This window comes from Loxodonta africana, chromosome 11 (genome assembly GCF_030014295.1).
Source record: "Loxodonta africana isolate mLoxAfr1 chromosome 11, mLoxAfr1.hap2, whole genome shotgun sequence".
NCBI classification, from domain to species: Eukaryota; Metazoa; Chordata; class Mammalia; order Proboscidea; family Elephantidae; genus Loxodonta; species Loxodonta africana.
The window spans coordinates 88414573-88441618 of NC_087352.1; the positions used below are offsets into that span (position 1 = coordinate 88414573).

Genomic DNA, 27046 nt, shown 5'->3' on the forward strand with positions numbered 1-27046 from the left:
GTTTTGCCCCATTTCTGTCGAGCCTCCCTTGCATGTTCAACGTCTTTTCGTTAATGCCAACTCAAATGGTGTGGATTTGAAGTGGGTTTTATGTGTACTGCAAGGTATGAAAATGGTCAATTATTACTGCCAGTATGGGCAAACAAATGACATACTGCTCATTTTTATACTTCTGCATTATATAAATCAGCTACCTCATATTTTAATTTTTTTGCTTTCCTTGTCACTGCTTACAGACGCCGAGGACTTACTGTTGTGCTAACACTGAAGACTTGGAGACAGTTATTCACCACGTACACAGCCTGCACCCTTCTGCCCCTTTTCTGGCAGCAGGGGTTTCCATGGGAGGGTAAGGTTTCCTGTTTCTAAAATATCTGAGAGTAAGGTGGTCTTGCCGACTGCCTGTTCCACAGGACTGGAACTACATAGGCATTTTAATATACATGGTTATTTTTACTGTATTTTACCACTTGTGGTTGAATGCTGTTCTCTAAGTTGTGAAATTTTGCTGTTAACCCCTTTCACTCCGGCTGCGATTTTAAGCTTATGTACATTATTATAATTTGTGGCGCTTGCAATTACATTTGGGCTTATTTGGAGCTTTTATTTTTCATGTTTATATTCAAGCTCATTTCTGCTAATAATTGTTTTCTTCTTCTAGTGGTGGTGAGCTTAAGGAAACTGAAATTTTTCTCATCTGGCGTTTTATTATGCTTTAGATTTCCTAAACCATTGTCCAAAATGACTTTTTGAAATCAGCAAGCACTGGAGATAGAAAACATTATTTTTTTTCTTGATTTTGTAATTGATTTACCTGGTGTTTCACCTTTCAAAACATCTTAGCAGTATATTCGCTTGAAAGCGATAAGCTTTACAAATGATAGACTCTGAAAAATAGGCCTTCCCCATAGCTTTTTATATTCCCATAAACCTAAAGCTAAGAAGAAGAGAATGCATTTCTTACATTAGCATGGAAGGTCTGCTTTGACCTACTAAAGGAAGACATCTGAATCAGTGCAGAAAAGCTAGGCAGAATCTCTGAACTGTGCTTAAGAGACAGCATTTAGCTTCTCTCTCTTTCGCCCCATAACATGAACCTTAAAGGAAAGGGTGCCAGCTGAACTTTTTTTTCCTCTTAATCATAAATTCTTGACGTTTTTTACGGCCAGACCTTACATAATAAACAGGCCCAGACTCTCTATTCAGAAGCTCGTGGGAAATGCTTATTTATGTCTCACTGAAGTCTCAGTGCCTGAAGGCAGGACTTGACCGTTAGCCTTTGCAGCTGGTTGAATGTTAATGTCTTATACATTGTTTGAAGGAAACACCCTTTCTAGTTGCCTAGCACTGTGACACGTTCCCAAGTGGCCTTACCACTTGAGGATGTGTGTTACAGTTTGACACATTTTTTTCTTTTGGAGGTGCAGCAGACAAAAAGCAGAGTCAGTTGCGCATCCTTATGCCCAGTGCCCCTTACACTGGGGTAATTCCCAAGTCTGTGATGCCCGAGGCCAAGTACAGGCTTTGAGCCAGAACTGAGTCTAGCAAAGGAACCCATGCCGCTCTGTCATTATTGTCCTGTGCTGTCAAGTTGATTCTGACTCCTAGCAGCACTATATGACAGAGTAGAACTGTCCCATAGGATTTCCTTTTTTTTTTTTTTAATCTTTAGGGAACAGGTCGCCAGGTCTTTTCTCTCTCTGAGCCATTGGGTGGGCTCGAACTGCCGACCTTTCTGTTAGCAACCAAGCACTTAACCATTGTGCTGCCAGGGTGCCTATGCTGCTCAAAAAAAAAAAAAAAAAAAAAAAACCCAAAACCAAACCTGTTGCCATTGAGTCAGTTCTGACTCATAGCAACCCCATAGGACAGAGTAGAACTGCCTCATAGCGTTTCCAAGGAGAGCCTGGTGGATTTGAACTGCTGACATTTTGGTTAGCAGCTGTAGCACTTAACCACTGTGCCACCAGGGTTTCCATGCTGCTCTAGACCCAGTTAAATTCCAGTGTTACAATGAGTTAGTAAACAAACTTGAAACTGTACAGAAAATTCCAAATATGCATTAAAGAGTATTATGATCCTCATATGCTCATTACCCAACTTTAAATATTACCCAGCTCTCATCACTCAGCTTCAGTAATTTTCAACTCATGGATAATATCATTTCATCAGTATCTCCCCATCCCTCCCACTCTGATTATAATACAATAAATCCCCACCATCTTTCATAAATATTTCAGTAGGTATCTCTAAAAGGTAGAATTTCTCTTTCAGAAAAAAACAAATCAGAACAACCCACACCTAAACAAAATCAACAGTAATTCTTAAATATCATCAAATATTCAATCAGTGTTCACATTTTCCCAGTCCTCAGTTTGATTTTACAGTTTGTTTGAGTCAGGAGCCAAATAAGGTCCATACTTTGGGATTGATAGGTCTCTTAAGTCTCTTAATCCATAGGTTTCTTCCCCATTGCTCTCGCTTTTTTTTCCCCCCCCTTTTGGTGAAAAAAGGTAGAATCCTTTATACTGTAGAAGTAAAAGAAGTTTTTTTTTTTTTTTTGGTAGCAGCTTGGCATTGCTTTTTTCCTGAGTAATAACGAAGAGCTAGCCTCACCTACTTGGTCATGGCTACTGCTGGTCCTCCCTTCTCCTATAACCCGTCAAATTTGCTCATTGCAGCAGCCTTCCAGCTCTATCTGACTTCCAACTAATGAGTATTTTGTTGTTCGTTGTGTGCCATTGAGTAGATTACACCTCATAATGGCCCTAAAGGCCAGAGTAGAGCCATAGGATTTCCAAGGCTGTAATCTTTACGGAAGCAGATTGCCACATCTTTCTCCCGCAGAGCTGCTGGTGGGTTCGAACCATGAGCTTTTCGGTTAGCAGCCAAACACTTAACCGTTGTGCTACCAAGACTCCTTGTAAATGGCTTAGTGAATACAATATTGTGTACAGTCATTATGAAGAGTCATTTTCAAAAACTAAATTTGCACCTTGCATCTAAAGCTTCCTTACATTCAACCCACGTCATTTGGGTTGGATAAAAGAATGAGGGTTTAAGAAATTTTTAACATTTCTTCTATTTCAGAAGCTGAACAATTGAGGAATTAAAGAAGAGAAAATACATTGAGAAACAGAATTTAGACTATCATCCTTTGTCTTAGTTGGCAGTGTTAAACTTAGATTTCTGACATTGTTATTAGATTAAACTCAACTCTTGTCCCTTTTACCAAATTAGAGCTAGGATAGAACCACGAAAAATGATAGAACAAAAAGAAAAAAGGAAAGTGTGATAGAAGATTAGAAAGGAGTAGGAAGAGAAAATAAATTACTTAAGGAGCCAGTTGCTCTGCCACAACTCAGTGAGTCTGACTATAGACTCAGGAGTCTTTCAGAGACTTGTTACTAGGCTCCTAGGATGCCAGCCTACACCAGTAAACCCAGAATTCATGGATTGAGAGCAGGCATCAGTAGTAGTGTTTAAACTCCCCAGGTGATCCCAGTGTGCAGCCAAATTTGAAAACCACTGTTACAGTGGATTTCTCTCAAGTTTTACTTCACAGAAGGATACATGTATAGGTAATGATGGTATCCTTTCTTCCATTCACAATACAGCCCACCACAAGATAAACAATTATATGAATATAAGGAAAGAAAGAAGATACTTGCTTTTCCAAGATAAAGGACTTATGCACTGGCTTATCGTTTTCTTCTCCATAGTTAATGTGAAGTACGTACTTAGAAATGGGATGCCTTGAGAGAGATAACAAATTAATCACTGATTTTCCTGTTTCTCTTCATTTTAGAATGTTGCTTTTAAATTACCTGGGCAAAATTGGGTCTAAAACTCCTTTGATGGCAGCTGCAACTTTTTCAGTTGGTTGGAATACCTTTGCTTGCTCGGAGTCATTGGAGAAGCCACTGAATTGGCTGCTTTTTAATTACTATTTGACAACCTGCCTCCAGTCTTCAGTTAATAAGTGAGTTGTCTTTAAAACCTGTTGTCCCCGAACTCTTTGGATTACATACCCTAACAGTAAGAAGTTTTAAAGCATAACACTGTCAAATACGTATGTTTATTTACATATTATATGCATTTACTGCCATACCAAAATATTCTGTATATGGTAAACATACATAAAAATTTTTAAATATAAGTGAAAAATATGAAAATAATAATGTTTTCTTTCTGTACCCTCACTGGATTGTCTTATATAATTCCTAGGGAACATGGACCCCACTTTGGAGATCACTGTTCTAAATTATTCTCTGAGACTAACAATATTAGTATGGAATGTTTTAAGTAACATAATAGGCCATTTCCCTGAATTTTCTACCTGTTGCTAATCTTATAGTTAGCCGCCATCAAGTTGGCCCCCAACTCATGGCGACCCCACATGTGTCAGAGGAGAACTGCATTCCTTAGGATTTTCAATGCTGATTTTTCTGAAGTAGATTGCCTTTCTTCCTGAGCTGTCTTAGTCTGGAAGCTCCACTGAAATCTGTTCAGCATCATAGCAGCATGCAAGCCTCTACTGACAGATGGTGGTGAGTGCACATGAGGTGCATTGGCCAGTAATCGAAACGTGGTCTCCTGCATGGAAGGGGAGAATTCTACCACTGAACCAGCACTCTCCTCATGAGTAATCTCGTCAGTACTTAATTCTCTCCTGAAAGGCTACAAATCAAGCCAGTATCGTACAAAAATTTATATACACCTTGCTATATACTCCTAGTTGCTTTCCCCCTAATGAGACAGCACACTCCTTCCCTCCACCCTCTATTTTCATGTCCATTTGCCAGCTTCTGACCCCCTCTGCCCTCTCATCTCTCCTCCAGACAGGAGCTGCCTACATAGTCTCAGGTGTCTACTTGATCCAAGAAGCTCACTCCTCACCAGCATCGTTTTCTACCCTGTAGTCCAGTCCAATCCCTGTCTGAAGAGTTGGCTTTGGGAATGGTTCCTGTCTTGGGCTAACAGAATGTCTGGGGACCATGACCTCCAGGGTCCTTCTAGTCTCAGTCAGACCATTAAGTCCGGTCTTTTTATGAGAATTTGAGGTCTGCATCCCACTGCTCTCCTGCTCCCTCAGGGATTCTTTGTTGTGTTCCCTGTCAGGGCAGTCATGGGTTGTAGGCGGGCACCATCTAGTTCTTCTGATCTCAGGCTGATGTAGTGTCTGGTTTATGTGAAGACTGGTGTGATGCATTTTTAAGTGACTTGATAAGTTTATATATAAACTCTAAAGAAAAAGACAGTTTATTTGTGCATGACTTGTTGAAAACCATAGTTATCGTGAAAGTTCACATTAAACATTGGATTAAGCTTCATTTGTTTATAAAACTACAGATGTTCATTATAAAATATTTCTAGAAATACTAACGAATAAAAAAAAATGAATAGTCATCATTAATTACTTAAGAGGTCTGTGAAACGGGGAAGGTAGCAAGAAAAGTGAAAGAGTGACCTGAATTAAACTGTCAATTTTACAAGAAAAATGAGCAACATTTGAAAAATAAGTATGCAAAAATGTAAATTCTAATTTTCAGCCCAGCAATTTAAAACATAAGTCTTCAGGAGAAATATCAACGTACTCTTGCTTTGTTTGATTAAATAAATATTTACTGAGTACCAACTGCATACCCTGTGCTAGGATATTTAGTTATTTATTATTATGCATTTAGGTGTGTTTGAACTTGATTTTTTACTATTGGAATTCTTTTGTTCCAGGCACCGGCATATGTTTGTAAAACAAATTGATATGGATCATGTCATGAAGGTAGGAGAGAAACTTTGTATAATATTTTATTTTCTTGTTTGATTCCAAGGATAGATATAATTTGTTTTGATTTTTCAGGCTAAATCCATCAGAGAGTTTGATAAGCGATTCACGTCAGTCATGTTTGGCTACCGAACAATTGATGATTATTATACTGATGCCAGTCCCAATCGTAGACTAAAGTCAGTAGGAATTCCTGTGTTGTGTCTGAATTCTGTGGATGATGTTTTCTCACCCAGTCATGGTAAAATGAACATCTTTGTATATATTTTGACATGAATTAACTGTTATTCTTGCTAAGAAAATACAGTATTAAGCAATTAATGTTGTTCTTGCTAAGAAGGAGCCCTGGTGGTGCAGTGGTTAAGAGCTCGGCTGTTAACTAAAAGGTTGGCAGTTTGAATCCACCATCTCCTTCTTGGAAACCCTATGGGGAAGTTCTGTTTTGTTCTATAGGGTTGCTGTAAGTCGGAATCTACTCGATGGCAACAGACTTGGCTTGGCTTAGGCTTGCTAAGAAAATACATTATTAAGAAATAAAATGTCAGTCACATGTTTTAATGTGATAAACAGAAAGAAAAAAAAACCCTAGATACTTATAATATCTAAATGTCTTGGATCACTTCTTAAACATTTTCAGAGAACCTTGTCTACTCCTCTGTGAGAGCCTCAGAAGAAATTATGACTCAATATTTTGCTTGTTCTCAGTTTTGTAACTTCTTTCTTATCACATATTCTGCTCGTTGGACAGATTATGTTACAGTATCTTTGCCTCAAGTGTACATTGTCATCACATGCCATTTCTTCGTGGGGTTTTAGATAAAAGGAATTGTAGTTTCCCCCCCTTACCTGGGAGAGAGCCCCGGTGGCGCATTGGTTAAGCATTCAGGTGTGAACCAAAATGTCGGCAGTTCAGATCCACCAGCCACTCCTTGGAAACCCTGTGGTTTCCTGTGGGGCAGTTCTACTCTGCCCTACAGGGTCACTATGGCCTATAGGGTTGCTATGCGTTGGAATCGACATGAGGGCAATGGGTTTGGTTTGTTTTTTTAACTTGGAAGAGAATTTCAGACTTTATAAACATGGTGATGGCCTTGAATATCTCATTATAGCCCTTTAGGACTATAAAGTCATATTTGAAAGGAAAGAATCTTTGTCTTCCCTCTGGATATTATATGAAAGAAAATTATGCCAAAATTAACTTTTCAGCTCTTTTAATTCAAGTAATAAGGAATTTGGTAGCAAAGACATAAATGTTTGTGTTCATACACTGAAGCAATATAAAAGAAGCGGTAATCATACTGTCTTAAGGATCAGTAGACTTGACCTCTAATTTTTTTCTGACGAAACATCACGAAGCACTTTATAAAACTCTCTCCTTATTTCCCCCTAAATACTTTTAAAACATTTTCCTCAAGTACTTCATTAAAAAAGTATAAAAATTATTCTAACTACAAACACAATACATATGTATTGTGAAAATTTCAGAAAATCCCCAAAGTATATTTTAAAAATCACCTATTATTCCTCTAGGGAATTCCATTTTATTGTGTGATTTATGGCTAATCACAGATAATTTTAGATACATGTAATTTTTGGCCTTTGGCCACAAACCAGAAAATGAAACTGAATTTTAACATTAGTTGGTTAGCCTATTTTCATTGGATTAAGGAAGTCTAGTATTTCTCCATCCATTTTTTGTATTTCACTGACCCAGATTTTTTTTTTTTTTTTCTTATAGCAACAAAAATTTCCTAACATTTAGCCTAACTCACTTGGTTGAAGTTTAGACTCATTATCTCCTGTTCTCGCCCTTAAAGTTGTCTTGCCACATCAGAATAGTGGACAATTGTCTGCAGTCTGAGAAGGCAGGCAGCCAGCGTCTTTCACATGACTCACACGTGGCTCAGCCTTTTGTTCTTCTGATACGACTGTAACTTTCCAACAGTGTTAGAAATTGCTGAGTGTTTCCACAGTGTGAAACAGGCGTTCTTAATAATCACCTTAGAGGCCAATGCAGTACTCTAAATCTAAGCCCTTAAGGTATGGTGAAAAGGAAAAGCAAAAATAGTGTCAGTCTTTTCCAGTCCGGTTGCCGTCGATTCCAGCTCATGTGACCCTGTGTGTGTCACAGTAGAACTGTGCTCCGTACGATTCTTCAGTGGCTGATTTTTGGAAGTAGATTGCCAGGCCTTTCTTCTGAAATACCTCTGGGTGGACTTGAGCCTCCAACCTTTTGTTGAGCAGCCGAGTGTGTTAACTGTTGGCACCACCCAGGGACTCCATCACTTGTTTAGCCCTTCCCTTAAGTTCCCATGCGTGATCCCAAGATAGATGTTCACTTTGAAGTCTGCTTCCTTGAGACAGTTGTGGCTGCCTTGGATGTGAGTTAAGGTCTCCTCTTGGACAAGGACTTGGCTTGCTGTGCCTTAATTTAGGGTCTCTAGGTTTATTTTTCTGGGAATGTTGTGAGGGATCAAATTGAGAGTGTTGTCTAAACAGGCAGTTTGTGCACTGCAGCATCCCTGTCTTAGAAGGGGCTGGGACTTCTGGTATATCAGCTTCCTTTCCCTCTGAAGAGTTGGGTGGGCTAAGGAGAGCTTGCCTTTAATTAGCTTGTTTATGCCCAAGATTCAGCCCAAGGTGTAAAGGTCTATTTATCATATCAACCGCATTATCTTAATTAAGGAGATAAGATTTGGCAGAACCTGAAATCAACACTCTTCTTATGCCAGGTTGTAACCCGTTATAAATCTTAAATCAAAACATTTTAACTGTCTGAACTCTAAACATGGGAGGAAAATAATAAAAATAAAGCAACTTTAATTAACATCCTTTAGAGGCAATGGCTTTTTTTTTTAGAGTAAATTTTATACTCAGGACAGATTTCTCAGAGCGTATGAAAAGATTGTCATTACTGGTGAATTATATTAAATACAGCAACTATATTTCCAAAATAAAAATTTTCTTTCCCCTGACTAAAATAGAAATGCAGACGAGGGAAAAGAAAACCATTAAAAGATAAACACTACTACTATTTGCAAGTATTTTATTCCTTTTTTTTGTTATCTATGATAGCAAAACAGTAACCCTTGTGGTGCAGTGGTTAAAGTACTGGGTTAAAGTACAGGGGTTTGAACCCACCAGCCACTCTGTGGGAGAAAGATATGGCAGTCTGCTTCCGTAGAGATTACGGCCTTGGAAACCCTATGGGGCAGTTATACTCTGTCCAGCAGGGTCATTGTCATCAATTTGATGGCAGTGGATTTGGTTTTGGTTTTATATATGTTTTTACTATGTAAACATAATTATAATTTTGAATCTTTAATACAGCCACTTATTGGCCTCGGGAATCTAACTGCATATAAAGTTAAGCAAAGTCTTATATCATGAATTTGTAACTCTCAGAGGTGGTAACACCAAGTTGGGAGTCTTACAGCATATCGTGTGTAAGTACTCACTGATCCTTGAATTATCTTACTTTAATTTCTCAAAACAACACTGGATCTAAGTTTTTGTGTTGTAATTAAAAACAGGTGGTTTGATTCTTCTAAAAATGACGGTCCAGGACATGACTGTAAACATGAATTGTTACAAAAATATAGACAGTTGATATAAATTTGTCGAACTTATCCCATTTACTTGTACTCATTACAGATATTTGTTTAAAAAAAAATCTGTATTTGTTTAATGGTGGTTTAAATTGATTACAAATAGTAAAGGTGTATACTTTTTCTAAAAAAGCTGCTAATGATAATATTTTTTCTCTCTCCTACCCTCCTCCCTTCTCCCCCCACCACTCCCCAAGCTATTCCAGTAGAAACTGCTAAGCAAAACCCTCATGTCGCTTTGGTCCTTACTTCTTACGGAGGCCATATTGGTTTTCTGGAAGGAATCTGGCCGAGGCAATCCACTTACATGGATCGTGTCTTCAAGCAGTTTGTGCAGGCCATGGTTGAACATGGACGTGAACTCTCTAACATGTAGTCTTCAGGTGCGTTTTGTCTGAGCCACCATTATAAAGGCAGCTGAGCTCAGTGCACAAATTTTAACTATAGTATATAAAGCAAATAAGCCAGCAGGTGGGTGAAGAGGTCCAGAATGACATGCAAAAACTACTTTTTGGGGAAACGAAACCAACTTTGTAGCAAGAAATTAAATATAGTATTAGATTATTATGTAGATTTTATTTTTACTATGCCTTACCAAGTATGACCTTAAATAAAGTAGTATAAATGGAATTGCACTTAACCAAAACTATCATGTAAAAAGATTTTAATTCCTCAGGGTTTTAATTTAGGCCAGTATTTTTTAAGCTACTCATTTTAGGTGATTTAATGGTACTTTAATGACTGTTAAGAGGTTTTGGTTATTTGAATATAAGTTATAAGTTGGCACATTCCTAAAGGTATTTATACCTTGACGATATATCATGATACCATGAAAACTGAAATACAGTGCACTAAATCTTTTTATGTATCCTAACTTTAAAAAGGCAAGTGCAACAATGTTAGACTGACTTAAGTACATGTTCTTTTACTCTGATAATATTAAATTAGGGCTGATTTATGTTTTATAATGATTATAATTCACATGCTTATTTTAAAATAGCATATGTACATACATATATACCATTATATTAAAATAAATTCTGCCATTTTAAACTGTTTCTTTGTAAGTTTTTATCTACAAAAAAGGCCCAGAAAATAATCCCTAGAAATTAATTTATGATAATCTCATGAGCACATTAAGGTGAAAAATAAAATTGTTTTGTTTCCCTGTTTCCACCATTGGCTCACACCATTGATACCAGTTAAGAATGAATACTTTCAGCTACAGGAAACCTATCTAACAATGACTTAAGGAATAATGATAATTATCTTGCATCAGAAGTAATCTCCAGGTAGGCAGTCCAGAGTAGGTACAGGGGCTTACAGTGTCATCAAAGACCCAGGCTCTTTCTGTTTCCACTCTATCCTGAGCATCCTGGTTATCTTCTAGACGCAGAACACCTGCTGCAGTTCCAGACATCACATTCACATTCAAAGAAGGGAAAGGGGGAAGGAGTGGTGCCAGACATACCTGCCCTTTTGGAAAAGTGAAAGCTTTCCCAGAAGATTTGCAATTATACCCATTGGCCAGAACCAGGCCACATGGCCACCCCTGGTTGAGTAGGAAACTGGCAAAGCAAATAAGTAAACTTTTCCAACTATAGTCGAGGCTGGCAAGGGAGAAGGGGTTGGCCATGGTTGTTGGGCTTGTCAGTCAACAATGATAGCTTCCATACCATTGAACACCTTTTCCCTCTTCTTTTACTATCTGAACATGTTTTTAAAATATGTATATTTTTGCCCCATTGAGAGAACTATGTGCAAAATAAAGCATATTAACACAAAACTGTCTATCAAAAAATGCCACCATTTGGAGAGCTCTTGATAATGTATTCCCTCAATACTGAGTCTAGAATGGCAGAATGGTAATACCAGTGCTTTTTTGTCTGAACAGCGTGTACTCCATAAACAAGGATAATTATCCTCAGTCGATATGGCTCAGATAATTCAAAGGCATCAGTTCTTCTTTGGTCTTCCTTACTCATTGTCCAGCTTTTGCATGTATATGAGGTGATTGAAAATACCATGGCTAGGGCCAGGTGCTCCTTAGCCTTCAAAGTGACATCTTTGCTTTTTAACACTTTAAAGAGGCCTTTACAGCAGATTTGCCCAATGCAATGTGTTGTTTGATTTCTTGACTGCTGCTCCCGTGAGCATTGATTATAGATGCAAGTAAAATGAAGTCCTTGAGAGCTTCAATCTTTTCTCCGTTTATCATGATGTTGCTTATTGGTCCACTTGTGAGGATTTTTGTTTTCTTTATGTTGAGGTATAATACATACTGAAGGCTGTAGTCTTTGATCTTCATCAGTAAGTGCTTCAAGTCTTCTTCACTTTCAGCAAGCAAGGCTGTGTCATCTGAATATCTCAAGTTGTTACTGAGTCTTCCTCCAATCTTGATGCCACATTCTTCTTCATATAGTCCAGCATCTTGGATTATTAGCTTAGCATACAGATTGAGTAAGTACGGCAAAAGGATACAACCCTGGCACACACCTTTCCAGACTTTAAACCACACAGTATCCCATTCTGTTCAAACGACTGCTTCTTGGTCTATGTACAGGTACCTCATGAGGACAATTTAGTCCCATTCTTCACATTGTTATCCATAATTTGTTATGATCCACGTAGTTGAATGCGTTTGCATAGTCAATAAAACACAGGTAAAGTGTTTCATAATTTTCTTTGTATAAGCCTTTTACATCCCTAGTTAGGTTTATTCTTAGGTATTTTATCTTTTGAGAGACTATTGTAAATGGTATTGTTTTCCTAACTTTCTTTCTTTTCAGATTTCTATTTGTTAGTGTAGAGGAACCCAATTGATTTTTGTGTGTTGATCTTGTACCCTGCCATTTGGCTGAATCCTTCTATTAGTTCCAGTAGCTTTCTTGTGGATTCTCTGGGATTTTCTATGTATAGGATTATATCATCTGTGAATAGGGATAGTTTGTACTTCTTCCTTACCAATTTGGATGCCCTTAATTTCCCTTTCTTGTCTTATTGCTCTAGCTCGGACTTCCTGTACAATGTTGAATAAGAGTGGTGATAAAGGGCATTGTTGTCTGTATTCTGTTCACAGGAGGAATGTTTTCAGTATCTCTCTATTGAGAATAATGTTGACTGTTGGTTTTGTGTATATGCCCTTAATTATACTGAGGAATTTCCCTTCTATTCTTATTTTGATGAGAGTTTTTATGAGAAATGGGTGTTGAACTTTATCGAATGTCTTTACTGCATCTATTGAGATGATCGTGTGATTCTTTTCCTTTGTTTTGTTTATGTGGTGGATTATGTTGATGGATTTTCTAATGTTGAACCATCCTTGCATACCTGGTATGAATCTCACCAGGTGATGATGTATTATTTTTTTGATATACTGTTGGATTCTATTGGCTAGAATTTTGTTGAGATTTTTTATGTCAATGTCCGTGAGGGATATTGGCTTATAATTTTCTTTCATGTGGTGCCTTTGCCTGGCTTTGGTATCATGGTTATGCTGGCTTCATAGAATGAATTCAGGAATATTCCTTCCTTTTCTGTGTTCAGGAATAGTTGGAGTGGTGTTGGTGTCAACTCTTCTCGGAATGTTGGGTAGAATTCTCCAGTGAAACTGTCTAGGCCAGGGCTTTTTTGTGTGTGAGGGGGGTAGTTTTTTTTTTTTTTTATGACCTCTTCAATTTTTTCTTTTGTTATAGGTCTGTTCAGATTTTCTACCTCAGTTTGTGTTAGTTTAGGAAGGTAATGTGTTTCTAGGAATTTGTCCGTTTCTTCTAGGTTTTTGTAAAAGTTGCTTGGGTGTGCTGTCTGACCTCCTCTAACTTCCCAAGGGAAAGGAGAATTGAGATCAACAGCCCAAGGCTGATTCACATGAGGCGGAGGTCAGACATGCCTCCTTTCTCCACTGTCTTTACCAATTCTAACAGCAACCGTCCTTTCCACAGCACTCTCTACTTCTCTGCTGGGTTCAATAATTCATCGTAATAGCCACACAGAACTTTCAAAACATATTCATAATTATGAGGTTTATTAAGGAAGTAACAGGTTACAATTCAGGCTCAGGAACACTCAAGGATACAGTTCTCGCATCAGGGCAGCCTCTTCACAGCCATGTTCACAGGCATTCCTCTCCCTGGCCCTCAGTCCCAAAAGGACTCAACTTTCTCACTCCATGGGCTGGGAAGCCCACTGTGCCGTCTCTTGAGGGTCTCTCCTGTACATCGCTCCTTCCTTGGTGGTGGTGGGCTCTTCTTCCTGCTTCTGGGGTAGTTCATTTCAAGCCCAGCAGGATGGCAAAACTAACTAATTCCCCTGGTGGGCCACAATTATGCTATCACACAGTCCTACCCAAGTATCTGGGTGGGAATTACAAGACCACGGCAAGAAAGGCCACACAAAAGCAATCTGTTACACCACAGTTTTCAAATTTGTTGGAGTATAATTTTTCATAGTATTGTCATGATCCTTTTTATTTCAGTTGGTTCTATTGTGATTTCACCCATCTCATTTCTTGTTTGGGTTATTTGCATCTTCTCTTTTTTTTTCCCTTCGTCAGCTTGGCAAGTGGCTTGTCAATTTTATTGATCCTTTGAAAGAACCAGCTTCTAGTCCTGTTGATTGTTTCAGTTCTTTTTCTGTTTTCTGTTTCACTTGTTTCTGCTCTAATCTTTATTATTTCCTTCCTTCTGGCAGCTATGTGTTGCTTTTGCTGCTCTTTTTATATTTGTTTGAGTTCTAGGGTTAAGGTATTTATTTTGGCTCTTCTTTTTTGATGTGTGCGTTTGCTATAAATTGGCCTCTGAACACTGCTTTTACTGTGTCCCAAAGACTTCAGTATGGTGTATTTTCATTCTCATTTGATTCTAGGAATTTTTTTTTCATTTTTCATTTCTTCTCTTACCCAGTGGTTTTTAAACATGGCATTGTTCAGTTTCCAAATGCTTGATTTTTTTTTCCTGATATTGATTTTTATTTTATAGTGTTGTGATCTGAGAAGATAACTTTGTATTATTTTAATATTTTTTAATTTATTGAGGCTTGCTGTGTTGCCGAGGATAATGTCTATTCTAGAGAATGATGTATGTACCCTGGAGAAGAATGTGTATTGCACTGCCGTTGAGTGGAGTGCTCTCTACATGTCTATAAGGTCAGGTTGGTTGATTGTATTATTTAGATCTTGTGTATCTTTGCTGAGTTTCTTTCTAGTTGTTCTGTCCATCATCAAAAATGCTGTGTTAAAGTGGAGTATTATACAATGGTAAAGAACAATGATGAATCTCTGAAGCATCTCATAACATGGATGAATCTGGAGGGCATTATGCTGAGTGAAATAAGTCAGTCACCAAAGGACAAATATTGTATGAGACCGCTACTGTAAATACTGATGAAAAGGTTTGCATACAAAAAGAAACAATCTTTGATGGTTACGGGGGAGAGGAGGGATGGGGATGGAAAAACACTTAATAGACAATAGATAAGTGGAAACTTTGGTGAAGGGTAAGACAGTACACCATACTGGGGAAGCCAGCACAACTGAGGGACCGAATTGCTGATTTGGGAGGTGTGGGGACCATGATCTCGGGGAATATCTAGCTCAATTGGCATAACATAGTTTATAACAAATATATTCTACATTCTACTTTGGTGAGTAGCATCTGGGGTCTTAAAGGCCTGTGAGCGGCCATCTAGGATACTTCACTGGTCTCACCCCTTTGGGGGCAAGGAAGAATTAAGAAAACTAAAGATACAGGGAAAAGATTAGTCCAAAGGACTAATGGACCACATCTACCATGGCCTCCACCAGACTGAGTCCAGTACAACAAGATGGTGCCTGGCTACCACCACTGACTGCTCTAACAGGGATCACAATATAGGGTCCTGGACAGAGCTGCAGAAAAATGCAGAACAAAAGTCTAACTCAAAAAGAAAGACCAAGCTTGCTGGCCTGACACAGCCTGGAGAAACCTGAGAGTATGGCCCCCAACACCCTTTCAGTTCAGTAATGAGATCATTCCTTAGGTTCACCCTTCAGCCAAAGATTGAACAGGCCCATGGAACAAAACAATACTAAAGGGGCACACTAGCCCTGGGGCAGGGACTGGAAGGCAGGAGGAAACAGAAAAGCTGGTAATAGGGAACCCAGGGTTGAGAAGGGAGAGTGTTGACATGTTGTGGGGTTGTTAACCAATGTCATGGAACAATGTGTGTACTAACTGTTTGATGAGAAACTACTTTGTTCTGTAAACCTTCATCTAAAGTACAAGTAAAAAGAGAAAAAAAAATGATGTGTTATTGTAGGACTGTCTATTTCTCTTCATTTCTGTTAGGGTTTGTTTTATGTATTTGGAGCTCTGTCATTGGGCACATAGATATTTATTATGGCTTCTTGGTAGATTGATCCCTTAATCGTTATATACTGTCTTTCCTTGTCTCTTATGATAGAGTTTGATTTAACGTCTATTTTACCAGAGATTAATATTGCAACTTCTGCTCTTTTTTGGTTACTAATTGCTTGATATATTTTTTCCATCCTTTGATTTTTAACCACTTTATGTCTTTGTGTCTAAAGTATATCTCTTGTAGGCAGCATATTGATGGTCTTTTTTTTTTTTTTAGTTCATTCCGCCACTCTCTGTCTCTTGACTGGTGCATCTAAACTGTTTACATCCAGTGTGATTATTGATAGATATGAATTTACTGCTATTGTTTTGTTATGCTTTTTCTAGTTGTGTTGACAGTTTCTTTGTTCTGCTTAATTTTCTGTGCTTAGTTCCTTTTGTTAATGGATTGTCTTTTCATTTCCTTCCTTTTTGTCGATTTTTTGATTACTGATTCTTTTTTATTTTCTTCTTTATTTGGTGGGTAAGTTTGTTAATTTTCTTTGTGGTTACTGTGAGGTTTACCTTTATCATCCTATGTTTAAAACAGTCTGTTATTTTTAGATATTGCCTTGACTTCCTCTCCATTTGGAAGTTCTGTAGCTACAATATTCATTCCCCTTTTTGTTTTGAAGTTGTCGTTGATTTCAGATTGACATCTCTGGTTCCCTATTTCTGGTTCTGTAGCTTTATTTTACTTTTGATATTTCTCTATCTGGGTTGGCACCTTGGTGATGCCATCGTGTGGCTTACTCTCATGGTGTTGTCGGTTCTCTATTGGAAGGACTTCCTGTAATATTTCTTGTAAGGATGGTTTGTTTTTAACAAATGCCCTTAGTTTCTGTTTATCTGTGAATGTCCTACTTTTGCCATCATATTTGAGAGACAGTTTTGCTGGGTACATGATTCTTGGTTGGCAGTTCTTTTCTTTCAGTGTTTTATGTATGTCATTCCATTGCCCACATGGTCTCTGTCTAGGAACCAGAGGCTTAGTCTTATTGGAGTTCCTTTGTAGGTGATATTTCATTTTTCCTGAATTGCTCTCAGAATTCTTTCTTTATCTTTGTACTTGGAAAGTTTGATTATGATATGTCTTCGTGACTTTCTTTTGGGGTCTATCCTGTATGGGGTTCATTGAGCTTCTTGGATGGAAATCTTGTCTTGCATAATATTGGCAAAGTTTTCTTCCAGCAAATCTTCAAAAATTCTTCTTTTTTTTTTTGTCTCCTCCTGTTCTCGGATTCCCATCACATGCAAATTATTCCTCTTCATAGTGTCCCACATAAATCTTAGACTTTCTTCATTTTGTTTCGTTCTTTTTTCTGATTGTTCCTCAAACAAATTGGTGTCAAGAGATTTGTCCTCCATCTCACTAATTCTTCCATTGTTTCAATTCTACTTCTATGTTCTTCCATTGGGTTACCTATTTTTGATATTTTATTGTTAATTTTCTGGATTTCTAGCTACAGTTTCTGTACAATTTCTATTTAATTTGTCATTTTCTCCTTTATTGTTTTCCTGAATTCTTCTAGGGTTTTGTCTGTGTTTTCCTTGTTCTCTTTAAGGACCCTATATATAAGGGTTTTGAATTCCTTATCAGGCAGTTCCATTACCATCTTTTACTCCCTAGTGTTTTTTTTTAATTCCTTGTTCAGACACCATCCTTAAAGATGTCTTATCCTGTTGATATTTTGCATTTTGCCATTTGTTTAATTTTTCTAATGAAACCTGATGAATTTGCCTGTACTACTGAATAGGTGTTCTGTCCGTCGAATTCACCTTACCACCTCCTTTTTGCTTTTCCTGGCACTCCACTATTGTGTTTGTTTTTTCTTCTACTTAGTCAATGAATACTTACCAATTGTCAGCTCTGTGACAGATACTATGGAGGACACTGGATATCATTGGGAATTTCCTTAATATATCAAAATCTCCAACAAATCAAACAATACCCACAACCCAATAGAAAATGGACAATATACAGAAATGGAAATAAGATGACTTTTAAACATATGTACAGATATTCAACCTCAGTGATGATAACCAGAAGTACAAATTGAACTACTAATGTTTTTATTGTACTTTAGATGAAGGTTTACAGAATACACTAGTTTCTCATTAAACAGTTAGTACACATATTGTTTTATGACATTGGTTAACAACCCTACCTCATGTCAACACTCTCCCTTCTTGACCTTGGGTTCCCTATTAGCAGCTTTCCTGTTCCCTCCTGCCTTCTAGTCCTTGCCCCTGGGCTGTTGTGCCCCTTTAGTCTTGTTTTGTTTTATGAGCCTGTCTAATCTTTGGCTGAAGGGTGAACCTCAGGAGTGACTTCATTACTGAGCTCAAGGGTGTCATGGATTGAATTATGTTTCCCCAAAAAACATATGTATTAGCTTGGTTGGGCCAAGATTCCCAGTGCTCTGTGGTTGTCCTCCATTTTGTGATTGTAATTTTATGTTAAAGAGGATTAGGGTAGGATTGTAACACCCTTACCAGGTCACATCCCTGATCCAATGTAGAGGGAGTTTCCCTGGGGTGTGGTCTGCACCACCTTTTCTCCCTCAGGAGATAAAAAGAAAGGAAAGTAAGCAGAGAGTTGGGAACCTTATACCACCAAGCAAGCAGTGTCAGGAGCAGAGTGCATCCTTTGGACCTGAGGTTCCTGTGCTGAGATGCTCCCAAACCAAGGGAAGACTGATGATGAGAACCTTCCTCCAGAGCCAGCAGAGAGAGAAAGCCTTCCCCTGGAGTTGGTGCCCTGAATTCAGACTTCTATCTTACTGGATTTTGTTAAAGCCATCCACTTGTGGTATATCTGTTATAGCAGCACTAGATGACCAAGACATACTCTCAGGATTTCTCCAGTCTCTGTCAGGCCAGTAAGTCTGGTCTTTTTTTTTTTTTTTTTTTTTTTTGTGAGTTAGAATTTTGTTCTATATTTTTCTCCAGCTTTGTCCAGGACCCTCTATTGTGATCCATCAGAGCAGTCAGTAGCCAGGACTAATATTTTTTTTTATCTAACAGAATAGCAAAAAAATAAAAAAATAAAATTACCACAGTTTGGTTAGGTGGGCCAGTAGGTACTGCTGGTGGGGGTATAAAATTAATACAACTTCTACAGAGGGTAACTTGCTAACGTCTACCAAAATTACACAAAAATGCTCATTTCCCACCTACTGATTCCATTTCCAGGAATATTTCTACACGTGAAATTATATGTGTGTGTGTGTATATAAAATATTAATCAGTAGGGAATTGTTTAACTCAACTGAAGCCTATCCATACAGTGAAATATGCACCATTTAAAAAATGAGGCAGATCTAGATGTATTGATATGAAAGGATCTCTAGGAAATATAAGTGAAAAAGCAAGATAAAGAACAGTGTGTATGTGTGTGTTTTTTACACAAAAGTAGTAAAGTAAAAAAAATTATATATATATATGTATACACAGACTAGTTCTGTGAGGATACCCCAAAAACTAGGAACAGTAATTTTGTCTGAGATAAGCTGGGCATTGGGAGACAGATGGAGAGAGATTTTTGTCTTTTGAATTTTCTGCTGTGGGTATGCTTTACCTATTTAAAAATAATAATTTTCAAAAGAAGGAAAGATATCATCGTTGCCCTCAGTGAGCTCACACACAATAACAAGCAAATATGTGAACCGATAATTTTACTAGCATGAGAAGTACTATAATGGACTTCTGTATGAGGCCCAGTGGAGCCTCATGGGAAAGATGAACTCTTTTTGCTGTCTATGTGGGACAATATGAAAAGCTTTCCCAGGAGGAAGATTGAGCTGGATGGTCTTTAGGGAATGAGCAGAAGGCCACCAGGCAATGAGCTAGGGAAGAAACTTGTAGGTAGAAATAGGACAAACATGAAAGTGATAAATTAAGAGGATTGTATGAAGTTTGGTGTACCTGGAGCATAGGCGGAAACTCTGGTGGCATAGTGGTTAAGAGCTGTGCCTGCTAACCAAATAGTCAGCAGTTCGAATCCCCCAGGCACTCCTTGGAAACTCTACGGAGCAGTTCTACTCTGTCCTATAGGGTCACTATGAGTCAGAATTGACTCAACAGCAGTGGATTTGGTTTTTGGTTTTGGAGCATAGGTAAGCAGAAGATCTGGGAAGAAAAATCATAACTTATGGCAATAATAGGAATGACTGATAAAGCACCCATCAAGAACAGGTGAGAAATTAAAATTAATGTGTGTATGCTTTGTAGTGTTGCCAACCAGCACAAGGCAGTAGGCTTCTTAGTAAACTGACAAATCAGGTGCTCAGTAAACTATACCATCAAACTAATTTTAATAGCTCTTAATATCTCAGGCATTTTGAAGGATCTATCCTATAGGAAAAGCTAGCAAGGATGTGTTCATTGCAGCATTGGACATTAAGGATAACAACCTATATTTAGTAGGGGACTAGATGAATTATGACACACTCATGTAGCCATCAAAAAGAACGAGATAGCACTATATGTACTGACTTGTAAAGATATTTATGACACATTATTTAATGAAAAAGTTGATTTGTGTATGTGTGTATATATGTATACATATTACGGGTTATATATATATAAAAATCCCATTGCCATTGAGTGGATTCCAACTCATAGTGACCCTATAGGACAGAGTAGAACTGCCCCATAGGGCTTCCAAGGAGTGCCTGGTGGATTCAAACTGCCAACCTCTTGGTTAGCAACTGAACTCTCTCTTAAGCACTATACCACCACGGTTTCCAATTATATATATATATACACACACACACATATATACTTAATATATATATGTGTATATATATATTCTCATTAGTGCAAAACAAAAATACTACAATTCATGCATGTGGTTGTGTGTGTGTCAGTTATGATAGGATTAGCATTTCTACGCGTTGATTCTTTTACACGGAGGGTAGACTGTTCTCAGCTGCTTCCTCACACAATAGCAAGCTCCGAGAAGTAATGAAACGGCTCTCCTGTTTTGAAAAGTTAATCTCTCGTGTCGCTGTTGGTTATTCTCATCATCAAACATTTATTCAAAGCGTTCTCTATATAGGGCATTGTATTCAGTACTAGGAGCCCTGGTAGTACAGTGGTTAAGAGCTCGGCTGCTAACTAAAAAGGAAGCAATTCAAATCTACCAGTCACTCCTTGGAGACCCTATGGGGGCAGTTCTACTCTTTTGTAGGGTCACTATGAGTTGGAATAGGCTTGACAGCAACAAGGTTTTGGTACTAGGGAAACAAATAGATGCAATGCTTTTCCTTCCTTCCTCCCTTTCTTTTTTTGTATCTTGAAACCAGTAAGTACACAAGTTATATGGAAAAATACTTACTGTGTGCAATACACTCTCATATTTTGTAGTCAATCCTGTTCTATTCTAGCCTATTTTATTCTTTTAACTATCCTGTTTTCATTTTTAAAGTCAAAATGAGAAATGGCAAAATTTTGTTAATTCTTAAATGTGGTAGCTGGGTACATGGACTCTACATTATTCCCTCTACTTTTGTGTATGAAAATTTTTATTACTTTAAAACCTTACCTTCAAAAATACAATTTGCTGTTCTTGGCAGGACTATTCATAATAACCAAAAGTGCAAACAACCTATATTATATGACCTCACATAAAAAGACAAGAAAAGGCAAATGTAAGAGAACAAAGTTTATTAGTGGTTACCAGGGGTAGGAGGGAGGGGAAAGGGTGGATAATGGTGATGGAAATATCGTATTAAGGGTGGGGTTGCACAGCCAGATATTGTAATTACTGTCAGTAAGTTGTACACCTGTAAGAAGTTGTGTGATAAATACATTTACAATGATCAAAAAAAAAAAAAAAAAGTAGCTTCTGAGGCTGCTTATGTAAAACCAAAATCCTCATGGGATCTGATTTCTTGGTTTGGAGATTTAGGGTCATGGTTTCATGGGACATTCCAATTAATTGGCCTAATAACTTGTTTAGTGCTTCAGTTTTACCTCCTAGTTCATTGTGTAGTTCCTAGTGTCTGAGGTCTTAAAAGCTTGCAAGCAGCCATTCAGGGCACAAGGATTGGTCTCTATTTGTCTGGAACAACAGAGGAAAAAGAAGAGTGAGGAATAGAAGGATATGGACTGTGTGGCCAATTGCCTTCATGAACAACTGCCTCTTTGCCATGAAACCAGAAGAACTGCATGGTGCCCAGCTACCATTACTGAACATTTCGATCAAAGATTCCATAGAAGAATCCTGATGATCAAAAGAGAGAAAATGCAGAACAGAATTTCAAATTCTCATGGACTCTAGACTTTCTGGAGCCATGAAGGTTGGATGAACCCCTGAAACTATTGTCCTGAGACAATCTTTAAACCTTAAACCAAAAATGTCCCTTCAAGTTTTCTTAAAACCAAACAATAGTTTAGCGTAACTAGTAAAAAATGTCTGCCTTGAGCATCATGCTCTTTGAAGAGCTATCTATAATGGGATCAAATTGACAACAGCAACTTGAAAGATTAGATAGGAAACTTGGGGCCAGTGAATTTATGTTAGTGGGGGAGGAACAACTCAGAAAAGGAGAGTGAGAATGGTTGCACAACTCAAAGAATGTAATCAGCGTCACTGAATTGTACATGTAGAAACTACTGAATTGGTATATGTTTTGCTATGAATATTCTCAACAACAGTGAAGTAAATTTTTGTAAAAATGCATTTTGCAACCTTCTAATGGGTTGTGATCTGCAGTTTGAAAAACATTAGAATTCTAGAAGTTAAAGAAATTACCATTGGCTACGGCAGTTTTCACACTTGGTTGTAATAGCTTCTTTATTTATCTGCTTTTCCGAGCAGACTGTAAGCACAGTGACAGCAGGTAAGAGTTTTTCTTGCTCTCCATTTTATCCTGTAAGGCCAGCAGTGTCCGGTTCTTAATATGTCCTTAATGGGTATTTGCTACTGTGGAATGCTTCTATAAGACTTGAACTCTAGGCCCTGACCCTGAAGGAAAGGAAGAATTTATGTACAAATCAGGAAAGGAATTTTTTACCACCTCTCCTGAATCACAACATGTGTGAAAACAGACTTCAGAGTCAAGATGATAATTTTTAAAATTTCACAGATGCTCTGAACCTAGCATAGTGCTCATCACAAGGCAACACTCAACTTCTTAGGACTTAAGTTGGAGTTGTGGACAATTTGCAATGTCAGATGATAAAGAACGCTTAGAAAATATACTATTTTACTCCGGCTCTCACCAAAAAGACAGTATTTTGGCCCTAACATTTTTCTAAAAACAAGCCTAGGTGTAGAAGTGAAGCTTCTTCTAGAATATAATATTGAAATCAGCATTTATAGTTAATGCAGTAAAAATTCTTATATGTAATTGCTTTTATTATTTGCTTTAAGTTTTATCTCTAAGCAAAAAGATAGATATTTATATATTCATGGGCCTTGTGATGATAAAAGAACAATGTTTTCTCTTTTGTCATATGCACCAGAAAGCTGTGAATTACTCACCTGTGCTAATTATCCCCATTCTCAATACTGAACACTTTTTTGGCTCTATTCTTCAACCACTTAAATGGGGGAGTTACTTTGAAAATTGTTATGTTGCAAAATAGTGAAAGGCAAAACTTTGACAAGAATAATTCACCTCTCTGAATATTTATTTTAAATAAAGATAATTACTTGGGTCAAATAAGAAATACTTCTCTTCACTGTCATTTATGATCATGACTCAGTATTAATTCATTTTGACAATTCGTGTATCTGTGCCTTCTATAAAGGGCTATTCCACTCTGCCCCAAACCAGAGTTAGACACTAGCACACAAAATTTGCAAGCAGTACAATAATCACATCTACCCCATCTACACTTTGTTTTTGATCATATGACCAAGGACTCAATAAAAGCTGGATATCAGTAGGTGGGCTAGCTGTACAGCAATAGATAGGAATGATCATAAAACATTTTCTGTTTTCAACTGTCAACCCTACCACGTGGTATCTGTACATTTTAAATATTCCATTTACCTACTTTACCTATGGGCACACATAAGCATTTCAGATTTTTTTCTCCATTGTACCATGCTCAAATGAAGCGTACTTTGCGCTTAATTACTAGACCTTGAATCTGATTTTTTCCCCTAATCCATACAAAATGGTTCAAGTATGGCCTTTGAGCGTCTAGGTTTTCTTACCAATTATAAGGACACTTTGAGAAACATGATGTAGAATGAACTACTATATATATTTCATGAAACATATCCTGGAGTAATTTTTTTAATGTAAAATTTTAAATGTCCAGTATTTGTTATATCTAGCTAAAGCTCTTCATAATCGTTAATAACAACACCAAAAAAACCAAACCCATTGCTGTTGAGTCAATTCCAACTCATAGTGACCTTGTAGGACAGAGTAGAACTGCCCCCATAGGGTTTTTAAGGAGTGGAGTGGCTGGTGGATTCGAACTGCCAATATTTTGGTCGGCAGCTCATAACACCTGCACCATCAGGGATCCTAGTTCCTAACATTTTTAATCTTTTCTTGGGAAAGTTCTTTGGACTTAAATTCAGAGAACTTGAATTTGACTCTCAAATCTGCTAGTGATCTACCCTTTGACCTGACACAAAACATTTATACTTTTTGGGCATCAATTTCATCATCTATAAAATTCAGATGGTAATAATATCAATGTTGAAGTCCATGGTGGTACACATGGTTAACTCACTCAGCTGCTAACTGAATGTTTGAAGGTCAGAGTTCACCCAGATGTGCCTTGAAAGACCTGATGATCTACTTCTGAAAAATCAGCCATTGAAAACCCTGTGGAACACAGTTCTACTCTGACACATGTGGAGTTGTCATGAGTTGGAATTGACTCAAAGGCAATAGGTGCTTTGTTTTTGTTTTGTTTAATTTTATTTTTGGTGAAAAAAATACACAGCAAAACCTGCTCCCATTCAACAGTTTCTAGACATAATGATCAGTGACATTTGTTATGTTCTTCACATCGTGTCAACATTCTCGTTACTTCTAGTTGTTTCACTTCCATTTACTTAATCTCCCTGCACCTCTCCTCAACCTTCTCATCAGTGGTTTAAAATAGCTGTCGAACAATTGGTCTGATATAATTTTTTTAATGCAATAATCAAGGGTGACAATCTTCACTCTGAGTAAACCGTTACTTAATTTAAAGGTGAATTCAGGGGATAGTTTAAATTCAAGGTTTGAAGAGCAACTCAAGGCCATAGTCTTGGGAACCTCTCCAGCCTTAATAGGTCTACTAAGTCTGGATTCTTTAAGAATTTGAAGTTCTGATGCACATTTTTCTCCTTTTTTATCAGGATTCACCTATTGTGCTTCTGATCAGAATGTTCAGTAGTGGTAGCCAGGCACCATCTAGATCTTCTGGTTTCAAGGTGGAGAAGGCAGTGGTTCATATAGACAATTAGTCTCATAGTCCAGTTCCTTCTCTGAATCTTGGGTTTCTTTCTTTCTCTTTTGTTCCAGACAAATAAAGACCAATAATTTTATCTTAGATGGCCACTCAGAAGCATTTAAGGGCCCAGACACTACTCACCATACTGGGAGGTGGAACATAAATTTTAAGAACTACATTATGCCAATTGACTGGATTGTCCAACAAGACCATGGCCCTACACTGCCAAAAGAAAAGAACTAATCACATGAGGTGACTGGTTATGTCTGAATAATATCAGCATCTCTAGTTCCTCCTCCCCCCCCCTTTTTTTGGGTGTTGTTATTGTTGTAAAACCATACACAATCTAGCATTTGCCCATTAATCCATTTTCCTTATGTACAGCTTACTGACATTATTCATGATGTGCAAGCTTCACCCATATTCAGTGCCAACTTTCCCACTTCTATAAACAAAAGGAAAGGTAATTGGTTTTTTGATATCGATGTTACAGAGTTATTATGAGGATAAAAAAGATAATATATGTGAAAGTGCTTTATGAACTATTAAGTGCTATTGACAGGTGAGATGTTACTGTGAAAAGATATGTTTATCATTATAAACCAAATCAAAACCAAATGACATTTTATTGCTAATGTAGCATATTTTTTCCTCTGTCAAAGTGTACTGGAACTAGAAAGAAAATCAAGATATAGAAGACCTGAGTTAACACAATCAACCAACTAGACCTAACAGATATACATAGAACACACCACCCAACAGCAACACAATACACATTCTTCTCCAAAGCTCACTGATCATTCTGCATAGTAGACCATATTTTATGTTAGAAAACAAACCTTAATAAATTTTAAAAAGTTGAAATCATACAAGGCATCTTCTCTGATTATCATGGTATAAAGCTAGAAATCAATAACATAAAATAAGGAAAAAAAATATAATACATGGAAATTAAATCAGAAAAAAAAAAACCCAAACTTGTTGCCACAGAGTCAATTCTGACTAAATAACACACTACTAAAAAACTATTTGGTCATACAAGAAATTAAAAAAGACTTGGAATCTAATGAAAATACAACATATCAAAACATTTGGGACTCAACGTCTCAGTTATCTAGTGCCGCTATAACAGAAATACCTCAAGTGGATGGATTTAACAAACAGAAATTTATTATCTCATAATCTAGGAGGCAGAAGTCTGAATTTGGGGTGCCAGCTCCAGGGCAAGCTTTATCTCTCTGTTGGCTCTAGAGGAAGGTCTTTGTCATCAATCTGCCCTTGGGTCTAGGAGTTTCTCAGCACAGGGACCCTCAGTCCAAATGATGCACTTCACTCCCGGCTCTTCTTTCTTGGTGGTAGGAGGTCCCTCTCTTTGCTTGTTTGCTTAATCTCTTTTTTACCTCAAGAGACTGACTCAAGATACAACCTAATCCTGTAGATTGTGTCCTGCCTCATTAACATAGCTGTCTCAAATCCTGTCTCATTAATATCATAAAAACAAAAAACCCAAATCCATTGCTGTTCAATCAATTCCAACTCATAGCAACCCTATAGGACAGAGTAGAGCTGCCTCATAGGGTTTCCAAGGAGCTGCTGGCAGATTCAAACTGCTGACTTTTTGGTTAGTAGCCATAGTCCTTGACTACTGCATAACCAGGGCTCCCATTAACATCATAGGTTAGGATTGATAGCTCATAGGATAATTACATCAGATCACAAAATGAAGGACAACCACACAATACTGGGAATCATGGCCTAGCCAAGTTTACACATATTCTGGGGGGACACAATTCAATCCATATCACAGCAAAAGTAGTGCCCAGAGAGATTCATAGCAATAAATGCCTACATTAAAAGAGAAGACC

At 37.6% G+C, this 27046-nt stretch overlaps 1 protein-coding gene across 1 annotated transcript in view; it reads left to right on the top strand.

The window, feature by feature from the left end:
• ABHD3 (abhydrolase domain containing 3, phospholipase) overlaps positions 1–10446 on the top strand; it is a 51332-nt gene extending 40886 nt beyond the window's left edge. Inside the window, exons 5-9 of the mRNA XM_003406770.4 lie at positions 237–349; positions 3809–3982; positions 5734–5782; positions 5861–6026; positions 9591–10446. Coding sequence (XP_003406818.2) covers positions 237–349; positions 3809–3982; positions 5734–5782; positions 5861–6026; positions 9591–9769 — 681 coding nt within the window. The 3' untranslated portion in view covers positions 9770–10446. The remainder of the gene's footprint in view (positions 1–236; positions 350–3808; positions 3983–5733; positions 5783–5860; positions 6027–9590) is intronic.
• The last annotated feature ends 16600 nt before the right edge of the window (positions 10447–27046 follow it).